The sequence below is a fragment of the Pieris rapae genome, chromosome 7 (assembly GCF_905147795.1).
Source record: "Pieris rapae chromosome 7, ilPieRapa1.1, whole genome shotgun sequence".
Classification (NCBI taxonomy): domain Eukaryota; kingdom Metazoa; phylum Arthropoda; class Insecta; order Lepidoptera; family Pieridae; genus Pieris; species Pieris rapae.
Window position 1 is genome coordinate 2,683,340 of NC_059515.1, and position 15,341 is coordinate 2,698,680.

General features: G+C 35.7%; 1 protein-coding gene across 2 annotated transcripts in view; it reads left to right on the forward strand.

Moving 5' to 3' along the window:
* The window catches only part of LOC110992730 (protein sidekick), a 40,682-nt gene that overhangs the window by 23,556 nt on the left and 1,785 nt on the right, over positions 1-15,341 (forward strand). The window contains exons 8-28 of one of the 2 annotated variants that reach the window (XM_045628790.1): positions 210-336; positions 926-1,221; positions 2,156-2,341; positions 2,958-3,370; positions 3,686-3,908; positions 4,758-4,954; positions 5,071-5,280; positions 5,434-5,688; positions 7,147-7,375; positions 7,919-8,236; positions 8,917-9,097; positions 9,558-9,773; positions 9,968-10,164; positions 10,498-10,694; positions 11,062-11,301; positions 11,621-11,758; positions 12,085-12,292; positions 12,660-12,938; positions 13,880-14,034; positions 14,543-14,708; positions 14,870-15,189. In XM_045628790.1, the coding sequence (XP_045484746.1) occupies positions 210-336; positions 926-1,221; positions 2,156-2,341; positions 2,958-3,370; positions 3,686-3,908; positions 4,758-4,954; positions 5,071-5,280; positions 5,434-5,688; positions 7,147-7,375; positions 7,919-8,236; positions 8,917-9,097; positions 9,558-9,773; positions 9,968-10,164; positions 10,498-10,694; positions 11,062-11,301; positions 11,621-11,758; positions 12,085-12,292; positions 12,660-12,938; positions 13,880-14,034; positions 14,543-14,708; positions 14,870-15,189 (4,751 nt within the window). The remainder of the gene's footprint in view (positions 1-209; positions 337-925; positions 1,222-2,155; positions 2,342-2,957; positions 3,371-3,685; positions 3,909-4,757; positions 4,955-5,070; positions 5,281-5,433; positions 5,689-7,146; positions 7,376-7,918; positions 8,237-8,916; positions 9,098-9,557; positions 9,774-9,967; positions 10,165-10,497; positions 10,695-11,061; positions 11,302-11,620; positions 11,759-12,084; positions 12,293-12,659; positions 12,939-13,879; positions 14,035-14,542; positions 14,709-14,869; positions 15,190-15,341) is intronic. The other variant, XM_045628791.1, reaches the window with a different exon arrangement.

Sequence of the window (15,341 nt, forward strand, 5' to 3'; positions counted from 1 at the left end):
TATATGTTTGCCACCAGTGCAGCAAGTACCAATTATCCCAGAGCTACTGGGGTCCCGGAAAAACAAATACTATTTCGGGTATTTAGATATAAAATTCCACCCGCCTAGTTTCATGATGAATGACTTCTTATGGTTACGGACTTATATTTTGAACTAAAATTCACTTTATGGTTATTTAAGCATGTAGTTAATATAGTTTTTATTTTCAGTAAGAACTCAAATCATCGCACCCCCCGTAGACACACGCGTTCTGCTCGGCCACACAGCGACGTTGCAGTGCAAAGTATCGAATGACCCCAACGTCAAATATAACATAGACTGGTTCCACAACAATCAGTAAGTATTTTAATTACAATATGTATGTTAATATACAGAACAACGTAAAGAACATCGTGAAGATGTATTTATCACTTTTATTTATGCTAAAAATGTATGCAATCACACTCTCATTTCAGTCTCGTTATCAATCATGAACGAATGAACTCCGAAGAAATTTAAAAAAATTTAGAAACAATATAATAAAATTGACTGAATAATAAATTATGAGTTTGGTTTTTTTTTAAATAATTGAAAATAAAAATAGTCTAATTTTAAATGATGTATTAGGTACATACGTTATTTAATTAATTAATTGACCAACTGTTTTATACAAGTTAACAAAAACCGGCAACGCACTCACGAACCATCTTGTATTAAGAGTGTCCATGGGTCGCAGTATTACTTAACACTTCCGCCCGTTTGCTCCGTTCTATTAAAAACGTGCTTGTTACGTACGTTCATTTAAATGATATTTTTCCAATCGATCCTTTTTATTATCGCTTCTTATTTTTATTCAACAGAGGTAATTCGTATGCAACAGTGCCAATGTAAATCACACTCATTAGAGGGTTATTAATGGTATTAACCCCTAGTAATTAAATTACAGACCAATGACCGCAGGATCCCGCGTGCTAGTATCGGGTGATGGTGCCTTGCAAGTTCAAGCGGTACGAGCGAGTGACGCGGGTGAATACAAATGTATAGTGACGTCACCGGGGGGCAATCACACGAGGAGAGCTTTTCTCTCCGTCATCGAGCTGCCATTCTCTCCTACGAATGTGAGAGCGGAGAGATTGGACGCTACGTCCCAACGCGCCGTCAATGTCTCGTGGACTCCAGGCTTTGATGGGAACTCACCGGTACAGAAGTTTATCGTGCAGCGGCGAGTTGTTCCTGAATTTGGTGAGTATTCTCAACTTACTTATATTCAAGGATTAAGCCAATATAATAATTATACAATGGTGTTACGACACTACATGGCTTGTAGGATTAGCCTTTTGTCTGACACATGTCGGCGACCTTTGGATTTGAGACACGCCGGTTTCCTCACAATGTTTTTCTTCGCCGTATTAGACACACACAGATAGAAGGTCTATTGGATCACGGTCCATCAGTCTATACCTACTTATTAGATAATATGAAAATAATACTATACTTAAAGATTTTATTAGCGCTAAAGGCTAATGTCTATGGTAAATATTATTTTATAAAAATAAGACAAATGATTCCTTATTCTGACCTGCTTATGTTAATAAGTTGACAGTTGCCAATATAGACGGGCAGGAAAACGTTCTAATTACCTCAGTCGAGACACTTGAAACTTTGATTCAATTCAAAAGTGGCGTCGCGTTTTTAAATTTCATGTTTTTTTTATTCGTCCAGTCCATATTTTAGGTAATATTCTTAATCATTCAAAGAATTACTTGACAGTTTGGAAGCAAAACTGAGTTCGTGAGCAACGAGTGTGTGCGCGTAGTCACGAGTCTACTGTTTGTAGTGTGTACGCGTATACAAGTGTATAGATGTGCGCGAATTTTGCTAAAATATTTGCGTACAATTTGTTATTGTTCGCTTGAATGATGTTGACCAATGAAAAATTTGTGCCGTATGCAACACTGCCACACAATTCAGCTTACTGGTGGAATCGCTCATTTTTAGGTTTTTAATGTAAAAATATATTGATACTTGATAAGGTTAAACGTTTATGATATTTAACTGAGTATGTAGTTTCTTTAAATAAAAAAGAATGGCGTCGAATTGACAATGACTCTATATCAATCAGGGTTAAAGGGCTAAAGTGATCTGGTGACAAAGAAACTTACCATTCTCCTTATAGGTCCAACACCAGATCCTCTTCTAAACTGGATAACGGAGCCAACGAATGTGTCAGCTAATCAACGTTGGGTTTTACTAACAAGCTTGAAAGCGGCCACATCTTATCAGTTCCGAGTGTCGGCCGTGAACACAGTGGGTGAGGGACCTCCGTCCGACCCGACAGATGTTCTCACATTGCCACAAGAAGGTAAATTAATATTAAATAAATTCTAATTTAGATACTTTTTCCGTCTATTGTCGAACACTCATCAAGTGTTAACCCGGAGTCGAATGCAAAAAAAATCTAAAGGATTGAAACATGCTGCCTTCTCCGCAAGGCTAGCACTGATCTGTATATACATATTTATATGTCAATTATTAACATGGTTTTACTTAAATTCGGTTACGGAGTTTCATTATTAAGGCTAAGTAAAGAATTAGTAAGTATGCTATTACCCAAATACAAACATAACATATTAAAAACATTCTTGATCATGATCATTTTTCATTCATTATTTTCTCTCAAGCAGCCAGTGACATTATATGCTGCCAAGGTATGCAGTTGGGTTAATATTTCTATATTCGTAATAAAAATATTCCTGTTTAATATGCATGACACGCTAGCATGCTTGTCCTCTTATTATATGTTAATTACGCCTGCACTGCATGACAATGTCGTACAGAAGATACAAATAATTATTTTGAGGAAAAGGTATCCTAATTAATTTATTTTATTTTTAATTTTATATAAAATACCCTACCGAATTTCTAACATAACTGTTCACCAAGTCCTTTGAATTGTATTGATACGTATTGACTTGCAGCGCCATCTGGGCCGCCGATTGGGTTCATGGGTTCTGCCAGATCTTCCTCAGAAATTATAACACAATGGCAGCCGCCCTTAGAGGAACACCGAAACGGGCACATCTTAGGTTACGTTATACGATACAGGCTAAAGGGCTACGACAACAGTCCCTGGACGTATCAAAATATAACGAACGAAGCTCAGAGAAATTATCTTATACAAGATTTGATCACCTGGAAGGATTATAACGTTCAAATCGCTGGTTATAACGATAAAGGCGTTGGAATGTTCTCCGATAGCTATACTATAAAGACGAAGGAAGGCGTGCCAGAAGCAGCACCGGATAGTGTTCGGTGTGAGGCGTTTAATTCCACGTCAATCACAGTTTGGTGGACTCCGCCCACTCCACAGAAAATTAATGGTATTAATCAGGTACGTTTTTTTTTAACGTTCCTTACCAGGCAGTTTTTAATGAGTATAGAAATGGATGTGTCTAGGCAAAGAACAGATATAATTTTATCCTAGACCTAGTCCTAGATAGAAGGGTAATTTAACTTAGCTAGAACCAAGCAATACAGTTAATTTTTATCGATAAAAAACGCCTAACACTAATGTATTTTTTGAACAATATTTAATGAGATAATTAATAATGGTCTTTAAAAGCGGTGACCAAATTTTTTTTAAAAAGAGAAACTTAAGAATTTAAACCCTTAAAAAACACGTAGATACAATGTTTGTCTGTTACAGGGATACAAAATTCAAGCCTGGAAATGGGATGATTCACAAAACGACAGTTTAGAATATAAACTTGTGAGCGTACCTCCGAACTTGTTGGATCCATTAACTGAGCAGTCTTCGATTATGAGTGGTCTCGAAAAGTTCACCGAGTACAATGTGTCAGTATTGTGCTTCACCGAACCTGGAGATGGACCGCGAAGCGAGTTCGTTGCTGTGAGGACTAAGGAAGACAGTAAGTAATACAAATAGTGTTTTGTTTTCGTCTTTTTTTGTTTTTTTTTTGTTTAACAAAAAGTTACCATTACAGACAGAGTACTCCAATGCGGCAACTAATTACATTTACGTCACAAACAAAACAATACATACGATACAATATTTACAAAAATACTGTTTCTTAGTTCCTAAGTATACATATAAAATCTTTTGGTCTCTCTTTGGTATATACTATGCAATAGTTGCAGTGAATGTCTTTGTAAAAAAATATAAAGTAAAATACGTTTATTTCGCAACATAAGATCATCAAGGTGTCATTTATTCCATGTCATTAAATTTGAACCTGTAGGCACTCCTCATCAGCAAAAAAGACAGAGGGTGTAGGCCGAATGAAAAAGCCGGCGTAAAAATCTCTCGGTACTCTTTTAAAAAAGCAAATCATTTAACAATACTTATTTAAAACAAATATAGCAAATTAATTAGAAGTAAATAAAAGGGCCTAGGACCAGCAACCCGCCTTTTATCAACTAGATAATCGTTAAATATATAGTAAGCCTTTTTCCACAGATTCTCTTTAATACATTTCTTAAATTTATTAAAATTGCAAAGATAAAAGAGTCTCTGGGATTTTATTAAAGAAGAGTATCCCTTATCTAAAAAAAGAATTACTAACTTTAAATAGTCTAGTACGGGGAAATTACAGCCTGCGTTTTTATATAAATAATGATATAATGTATAGAAATAACAATTTGTAATGTAACACCGTGTTAACCAGCAATTAATTAACGCCAAATAACAGTATTTTTATAAGTAATCTATGAGTAACTAGTGACTGCTATTCTAATACATAAGATTGTTAAATTTTTAGTACCTGATGAAGTCGTCAACCTACAGTTCGACGATATATCAGATAGGGCGGTTCGCGTATCTTGGTCACCCCCAAGGAAGTCAAATGGCGTGCTTATTGGCTATAAATTGTCATACCAAGTGAAGGAAAACCCAGACACATTAAAAGAAGAGATATTACCTCCGAATGTTACCAGCATTCATGTGGAACATTTGCAGGTTAGTTATGAGATTGTGACAATTTTGAACCGTATAGTATTTATTATTTTAATACAAAAGTTACTTATTAATTAAAATCTTTTGTATAATGTTTTCTTTAATATCATTTTTTGTAGGCGAGTACACAATACAACTTCTGGGTTAGTGCCATGACTGGAATCGGTGAAGGTCCACGCAAGTCGGCCTCCATACAGTCTGGAGTAGAACCAGTGTTACCAGGTGCACCAAGGAACCTCGCTCTGTCCAACATTGATGCGTTCTCTGTACTCTTACAGTTTACGCCTGGATTTGATGGAAACTCTTCTATAGCGCTTTGGACCGTGCAGGTATTTGTCATTATTTCTTTAGGAAAATAGGAAGTCATTATTCTGTACCTACCTACCCGCAATAATATGATGATTATTTTCAAAGAAACTATGAACGACCTATGACAAAGTCAGAGGACACGGGTTATAATTTAAAAAAAAACCTCTTTATAGGCACAAACAGCACGTAATTCGTCCTGGGTAACAATATATGAAGTGAGCGCACCAGAGGCTCAGTCCATCGTGGTAACTGGTCTGGTACCATTCACTACATACCGGCTTCGGATTATTGCGACCAACGTGGTTGGGACTTCGCCACCTTCGGAGCCCTGCAAAGAGTTCCAAACAATACAAGCGCCGCCCCAACATCCGCCAAGAAATGTCACCGTTAGAGCTGTCAGTGCTAATAATCTTCGAGTGAGATGGATCGTGAGTATTAAAATATTTATTACTTAAATATTTTAAACTACCAGCAAAGCAATTCCAATTTGTGATAAAACACTTGTACTGTATGGTATAATATGTACATATATGATTGTGAGACTGCCGGGGTTTTAAATTAATGTTGAATTTAGAATGGTGATAATAAATAATATTTATAAAAACAAATTAATATATTGTTTTAAGTCTCGTTGTTTACCCCCTATTTAAATCAAATATTTTTTGTACAATGATTTTTGTATACTCAATATTATAGAGTAGTTTTGCAATGAGTACATAAACTCAAAAGAGTCTGGATTTGTTTCGAAAATTCCATTGTTAGAATGTCTCTTGAGTTAAGAAAGGCTATATTCATCTGTAAAATAGTGATTTAAGAAAAAATCGGACGGGGCTATTTAAAAAGAGCTAGTATGATTTGAACCAAATTTGTATTTAATTTACAATTGTCATGTAAAATTCCTCGTACACTGAACTTGCCATTTGATGTGAAATCCATAATATAAAAATGTAATCTAATTCGTGACAATAATATCTGTTAATCACAATTGAAAATAATCGTATATAGACTCTATGAGTGTTCACATATCCGGTGCATAAACACTAACGGTACCTCACTTCACAGTACATATATTATTAATTATAACTAAATTCGCAGGGGCTATTTATTTTCGCCTTAATATATTTTTACACTGCGTGCCAACATAAGAAACATTTGATATGCTACTTACTCCCATAGAGATTGCTTTCTTTTCCGAAATTAAAACCAAGTACTAAGGAAAACTAAATTTTCCTTATATTTTTCAAAATTTCCTCCCCATCAAAACCTTCCTCAGTGTTTAAAAAACAACTAAAAAAATAATCAAATCGGTCCGTTGCACCGCGTTCCAGAATTGCGCTTTGCAACACTGCAAATCATTTAACTTTTGTAACTCCTTCACTATGTCAGCACTAGTCGTTGTGATTTAACGGCTAAGCCACATTATTAGCGTATATATTTTATATTTATTTATTGTATAAATAATCTTAAATAGAAGAAGTTGGTGTGGTGGAAACACAAACTGGACACAGTTTTTCTGTCCACCAGGACGTCGAAAATATTGAGATAATTAACCTAACTACATACTAAGACCAGTGACATAATATACAATAAAACATTTTTACCATCAAACCATCAAAAATTGCACAAACAACGTAATAAACCAATTGAAACATTGTCGCTTCATAGATAGCCGGTGCAAGAAACCTGTTCTTAACGAGAATTCTCAATCGACTACAGGATGTGTTCCAATATTAATTAAATGTATACATTGGTGGATCATTTATCTAAAAATGGTAGCAGTAATACCTCTCACGGGCCTTTATAAAACAATATTACTAGTGAGTAGTGTTAGTCGTATACATAGACAAGTAGTTAATGCAATTTTTAATTTCTTTTTCTTACCACAGCCTCTGCAACAAAGTGAATGGTATGGCAACCCAAAGGGTTACAACATTACCTATAGAAGAAGCGGTACTAGTGATACATTGTATGCAGTTATTGAGGATCATACAGCAAATTCTCACGTGCTTTCTAACTTGGAAGAGTGGTCCCTCTATGAAATTCGTATGACAGCTATTAATGAGGTTGGAGTTTCTGAAGAGAGCCCTATTGCTACTGAAAGGACGAGAGAAGCCGGTAAGAAATACATATTTTAATTTTACACAAGCTAAGTGAATTGAAAAAGGCTGTATTAAAGAAATACTACTTTAAACTTGTGATAAGTTTATTTTATAAATAAGGAACTCGTTTATATATTTTACATCTCAGATATAATTAAATAAATAATTATAGGAGGGGCTTGTAAGATTTATTTACAATTCCAAACCTTATAACAATAAAATCTAAACATCTAAAATAACAATGAATAAAATTAAATATGTATTGTTATTTATTTTCTAACATTTCATTTGACAACAAGTGCACATACATAACCTATACCTACACTAGATAGATATTTACCTATAATAATATAACTACACAACTAAGGTAACTACATATTATGTATGTATGTGTATTGCTTATAACAACTATCGGATATAACGTCGGCAAATGTACGGTCCCTTCAATGTCGCTATATCAGGTTTTGACTGTATTAACATATTATTTTCTGAGCCAGTATATTTTATAAGATATCCAGACAGAAAAAATGAAACTTTATTTGCTATTTTTGTTTGACAGTGCCATCTAGTGGACCAACGGACGTCTCGGCCAATGCCACTTCGTCGACTACAGTTGTTGTACTCTGGGGTGACATACCAGTGCAAGATCAGAACGGTCTCATAGAGGGGTACAAAGTTTGCTATGCGGCGGTTGTCCCTCCACCCCAGAACCATAAAAAGGTTGAATGCCAGGCCATACCATCAAACCAGACGCATACAGTTACCTTAACAGAGCTGAGGAAGTATGTGGTCTACCATATTCAAGTGTTGGGCTATACTCGTCTTGGTGATGGAGCGCTTAGTGATCCACCAGTTACAGTCAGGACATTTGAGGACAGTAAGTTATCTTGTTCAGCAATATGTACGTTATGTTAGAAACAATTTAACAAAAGTTGTATATTTCTGAAATCATTTAAAAGAAGGCAATCAATATATTAATATAAATAATTATTAATTTAATTAATTTTAATTTGCAAATGCAATTTATAGAATTTATTACATTTTATTTTAAATATAGAATTTATTACTTTTGAACATGAGTGAAAAATTCCAATGTTTAAACTCTTTAACTGTATTAAGTTTCCATAATTCTACGCTCATAGTATCAAGAAAATACTTTCCAATTCTCAAAAGGCCGGCAACGCAATCGCAAGCACCTATGGTATTGAGGGATACTCTCAATAGGCTGGATCCCTATGTACTATAAAAACTGAAAATCATGTCTGAATTTTAGGTTACAGTCATGTTAATATTATTAAATTTTTCTACTGAAACGTCAATAAAGAAATCTGTAAAAGTCTGTTAAAACTACACTTTAGCGTGGTTAAATCGATACGAGATTAATTAAAAATCTTTACAGTAAGTTTAAGGTTAACTATTTCCGCTTTTTATATAGAAATCATTTTATTTTTAGTACTGGTACATTAAAATCTTTTACTAATTGTTCTTACGGGTGTCTTTTGTCTTGGTCTCACTGTAACCCCATAAAAGTAGATAATCGAGAATAATCATTTACAGCTCCCGGACCACCTTCAAACGTATCCTTCCCCGATGTATCGTTTACATCTGCCCGAATTATATGGGACGTTCCTGAAGATCCCAACGGTGAAATACTCGCTTATCAGGTCACATATCACCTGAACATCTCTACGCAACACATGTTCTCAAGGGAATTCCTACCCTCGGATAGGACGTTTAGGTAAGTTATTTTATTGTGTGACAAAACATTTTATTATAAATATAAGATTTTTACTAATGAGATTTTTTATGTTATTAAATTGCGATGTTTGAATTTTCAAGATTAGTTTAGTTTATACAGTGCATATAAATGATATTTAACTAAATTACTTATTTAAAATTTTTTTTGATAAATCAGTATGTTAGGTCTGGGCCTCAGATTGTTGTGTCTGTTTCATGATCGTTTGTCAATCTAGGCAAGTAGGTGATCAGCCTGACACACTCGGTCGGTTTCCTCGAGATGTTATTCTTCACCGTTCGGGCAAATGTTAAATGTGGACTTCAAAAGTCTATTGGTGTACAGCCAGGGATCGAACCTACGACTTGAGGAACGAGAAGAAAAGAAAGAGTCGCACGTTGAAGCCACTAGGCCAACCTAGTTACAACCCTTAACTTAGTTAATTCAAAATATATTTCAACAGAGCAACGGAACTATCGTCAGAGCAATACTACCTTTTTACGGTGCGCGCGCAAACGCGTTTAGGGTGGGGTGCGACTGCACGCGTGCTCGTTCTAACGACGGCCAATCGCGCTGCGCCTGCGCCTCCAGCGCGACCGCATCTCGCTCGCTCCTTACTTCAACCACATCAGATCACCTTCTCTTGGACACCGGGCGATGATGGATATGCCCCGTTGAGGTACTTTACAGATTTTTTTATAGACAGAAATCGGTGCAATAAACTTTTACTACTAAAGTATATTAAGTATAAAGTAGATATGCGTTGCAATGTTTAATATTTTGCATGCCTTGTAAGTAAATAATACATGTCTAGGTTTTCAGCTTTTTCATAACAATTTAGATATATTTTTTAATTATATTCCGATTATACAGATACTACACAGTCCAGCAAAAAGAAGACGGTGGGACTTGGCAAACTTTACCCGAAAGAGTTGATCCGTTCGCGACGTCATACACAGTGGATGGCCTCAAACCTTACACAGCGTATCAGTTCAGAATAAGAGCAACCAATGATATTGGCCCAAGTCGCTATAGCAACGCCACTGAGACCGTTCGAACTTTGCCCGCAGGTAATATTTGTATATAAATAAAGCTATTTTCTTATATTATTCCTTTACGATATTAATTCTAGATTTTAAATCTATAACTTATCTTAGTTATACCAATGGCGCCATCTATAGATGGAAAGTTTATATTTGCAATATTTTTTTAAATTTTGTTTTAATTTATTTGATACTCAATGTCTGGCTCAATATCAGTTAAATATTGGTAACCATGTTAAATTATAAACTTAAAAAACAGTAGATATTTTAATGTGTAGTTGATTTATTCGTAGGCTGCATGTTTTAGTTGATTAGCTTCATTAACAATCAAAGATAATTTTACGTATGCTTTAATTCCAGCGCCAAGCAAAGCCGTAGAGAATCTACGTGTTGTACCCATAACGCCTAGCAGCGTACGCGTTCAGTGGTCACCGCTCCCAGAGTCACATTGGAGCGGCGATGCTAGGACCGGAGGGTACCGGGTTCTGTACCAGCCACTCACCGACTTCACTGCGACACTCCAGAATACTATGAAACAGGAGGTGCCTGGAATCAAGGTAAATACTTTAACCCAATGGCCGCATTGTGATGTCGTCGGTACGACCTCCAACTGTGCACCAATAGACTTTGGTGAAGAGATACATCATGAGGAAACCACCATGACTTAGTCCTAAAAATTGATCTTTTTATAATATTCGTCATTCTGCACAATGGATTTGGGATATTGTCATTTTAACGACGTACGACGAGTATAAGATTTGTAGATCAAATGCGTACTGAATTTTTACTCTAATTTGTGTGTGTGTGTTATATATCCTTTCGTTTTATTTCAATGTTGACAAATTTAAATATATAAAAATTTATAAAATATGTATTTTAGTCAATTTCACATAGACGTGAATTTTTATGAGCGTTGTTTTACAGAGCGAAGAAGTGGTTCTAACTGAACTAGCAGTTGACCGTAACTATGAGATCAGCGTGTTTGCCGTGAACTCCCAAGGATTGGGGCCCGGTGGGGTTCCAGCTGTCGTGTGGGTGGGCGAAGCGGTGCCCACTGCACCCCCACAGGAAGTAACGGCGGAACCCGTTTCCCCCACTGAGGTCGGTCTTGTGTGGCGCCCGCCGCTACTTGACCAGCAAAATGGAGATTTGCTTGGATACAAGGTATATAAATTTAAAAATAACTTCAATTTTAATGAAATGAAATGAAATACGTTTATTTTGGAACATAAGATCATCATGGTATCACTTATTCTACGTCATTAAATTCGTACCTGTTGGCATCCCTACTCATCGGTAAAGAAGACAGAGGGTGTTGGCCGAGAGAAAAAGCCGGCGTAAAAAACTCTCAGTACTCTTTTAGAAAAAAGCAAATATAATAATACATGTAACTATAACTATTTATATATACATATATTTATGTTTGTAAAAAGAATACAATTTTACTATAAAATAGAAGTTAATAATAATAAAATGTTACCAGATTTTTTATCTAATGACGGAGTCACCCGAGGAACCAGAGCCCGGAAGACGCATTGAAGAAGAAATAGAAGTCGTTCCCGCTACTGCTACTTCTCACTCACTCGTGTTCCTTGATAAGTTTACTCAGTATCGCATACAGGTGAGGTTACCGGCAAATGAACTTTCCCAAAAAAATCCTTCTTTTTTCTTCCTTTTTCTTTGCGATAGGTCCAAAGTGATACGGACAAAAATTCGGAAAAATAGGAAAATAATTAAGTTAAAATGCTTCGTTTTTAACAAATACTCCCTCTCGCTCTCTCTTCAACATAGCGTACCACAATTTGATAGAAAGAGACGGAAAACTTATTACTATTGACTGGAATTGGATTAATTTATGAATAAGCGCTAAATCTCTATCAACATTTAGAATTAAATATATTTTTTAGTAATTTTAATTCGATTTACTAACAAGTTACATTACTGTAGGTGTTAGCGTTTAACCCAGCCGGCGATGGGCCGCGCTCACACGCGATATTGGTACGAACACATCAGGGTCTACCATCAGCGCCTCGAAATATCACCTTCAGCGATATCACCATGAACAGTCTGGTCGTTTCGTGGGAGGCACCGAGACGACGAAACGGACTCATACATTCTTATCTGGTCACCTATGAGACTATCGAGCAGGATGAACGTAAGTAAAGCCTGGGGCAAGCTTGTATGTTTTTTTTTTTCGATTTCCCTTAAAAATCGTACTTTTTCGATATGAATTATAAAATACATAGAAATGGTTAATGAATAATTTTGAATAAGTCTTTGAAATCTTTAAATTTTAAGTATTATTTGTTGTTTTAAGTTTTAAATTTCAGTTTTCTTTAGGTTTTTTTGAATGTATCTTTGTCTATAATTGTCCCCTTTGCTACACCGATAAAAGAAACTTCGTTTAAATTATGTTTTTATTTATTTTTATTATTACTATGTAGGTTAAAATTGTAAATACTGTATATCTGATTGTTTTCATTATGTATTAACAAACTATATATTATATATATTTTTCTTAGGTTTTAGCAAACAAGTAAAACAGAAAGTCTCCGAGCGCCGATTGGCTGTCGGCGGCTTAGAAGAAGAAGTCGAATACAAATTCACCGTCCGGGCAGTGACTATTGGTGCTGGAGGACCTGGGGAATCACGGGTTCGCACGGGGCCACAGCCCGGGTCTCCGGAGCCCCCACGGGCCCTTGCCTTACGGGCTGATCCCGCAGCTTTACATCTACGCTGGACCAACGCCCCTTCCGGACGAGGACCTCTTCTTGGATACTATATAGAAGGGCGGAAGAAAGGTACTTTTTTATGTTACGTATAAGTTGATTAGCACTTAAGAACTGCTTACCTATTAATTCCAAGTCAATTAGTACTGTAAAATAATTTAGTGTTTGCAAATACTAAAAAAAATAATCCTTTAAGCATAAAAAAAAATTAAAAAAATAAAATTTTTGTGGTATTACCACTTTTACCACAATTATATTTTTTTTGCGATGAGTTCAGTTCTATAAATAAATTATTATTATGTGGTATATCAAATGTACGTCTTCATTTTCTTATACTGAATAAAAATAAAAGGTAAAAAATTAAATTAAGTATAATCTTTCCTGTTGATCTGGTATTTAATTTATACTAAGTGCATTTAAAGTCAATCATTTATTCAGAGTCTTATATATATTTAAATAACTATAATGGTGAGCAATATGTGTTTAGTAACAATCTAGTATTAAAAGATAATTTAATTTCAATGCAGCAAAGGAAACTTGGCAAGCATGTAAGTCTTCATTAACAATCTAGTTCTGTATATGTATACTAGCAATCGTTGTTTTGCAATATAAATGTATGCTGCGTGATAATTAAAACTAACTTAGACTTTGACATAACTTATTCGTTACTATTGATCATATTATGTAATAAAGTTTATTAAAGGATTTTTTTTCAAACATAATAAAATGGGCCATCGTCATCTCTTGGTATAAAAATGGTTAATGTGTCTGAGAATAGATTTCGTCAAATATTAAATAATAATAAACAATAAAATTAGACTAGCTGTTTCGGGGAAGTGTGGTTACAAATACTGTGACATAATTTTATATATATGATACTCTTGGGTAACTACTTTAATATATACAAACGATGCAATAGAGGAATATTTCTCAAAACCTATAAGTAAAATTAACTACATTTTTAAGCATCCAAAATTTCTAGTGATTTGCAATAATTATAATTCATATTTCAGATGACACGCGGTGGGAGACAATAACGCGTACCAGTAACGGAATGTTGGAAGAATTCACGATATCGTACCAAAGCCTTCTTCCATCAACGGCCTACTCGTTCCGGGTGATCGCATACAATATGTATGGGATCAGTAACCCTACTTATAGCGATAAGGTAAGTTGTAACAATGAAAAAAGAGCCTATATTAAGGTCTAACACATACCGATTTGCTTTCTATGTTATCACCATATGACATATAACATGGTGTAGTGGTTGCAGCTCCTTACAAACATTGTAAAAAAAACATGGCGATTAAAAAGAGTGGCGGAGAGTTTATTGCCAGTTCTTCTCTTCCGTTCTACGCCCTTGATTTCAGTACTGGCAGTAAATGTAAAATTAGATTCATTTAATATTTCTTTCTTTTTTTTTTGACGTTCATAAGTGTACATTATGTCACCTATATGAATAAATAAATTTTGACTTTGATATTGATCTTTGGTAAAATAGGGTTGTGAACCAATGAATAATTCAAAATTCAGTGTTAGTGTTTAAAAGGCTAACCAAACAGGGTTGTGCGTCAAGCTAACGTTCCTGGAAGTTTATTTTAAAAGTTATAATTCGACAGGTTTTAATCTAGTAATGTTCTTTAAATCCATGATTCTTTATAGATAATTGTTTTTAGGTTATAGTGACGCCTTCGAAATTGTACCTAGAGTACGGATACCTGCAGTATCGGCCTTTCTACCGACGCACCTGGTTTATGGTGGCACTTGCTGCAGCCTCCATTATCATCATCATTATGGTCATAGCTATATTGTGCGTGAAAAGCAAAAGCTATAAATACAAAAGTGAGTTCAATTTACCTTCATTTTCATTAAATGATTTTACTCGTTTGTTTAACATCTTGCCATTCGTTATAATTTGTTGAACTTAAACCCTTTGACGAACATCCATCCAGTTTTGTTTTTCCCGTTATTCTACCTTGTGAGGAATGTTTACTCTATTCAAGGGAATTATATCGGTCTCACAGAGGAGGCGCAGAAAACGCTGGAAGAGTCACTCGCCGGGGAGACGGAGGAACGGGGATCCTTGGCTTTGGACTTGTACAGGTCGAGAGCCGGATCAAGCGCTTCAGCTGCCGCCTTGGGAGCCGGAACGCTTCGCCGGAAGCCACCTCCCGCCCCCGCTTTGGCAAAATCACCTCCCCGACCTTCTCCGGCCTCGGTAGCCTACCACAGCGACGAAGAAAGCCTCCGCGGATACGACGAGAACCCGGATGACTCTTCCGTCACCGAGAAACCTTCGGAGATGAGCTCCTCCGACTCGCAGGTAATAACCATCAGGATCACAGTCGTCTAAACCCCAAGGGCTTACACTAACTCGTTCTTTTCTCTTCCGTACTCTACGTTCGGATTTTTCGGTAAATATAACAAGTTATGTGTCACGCTTCTCCCCAGCACGTAGTTCGATTCTTCTAACGC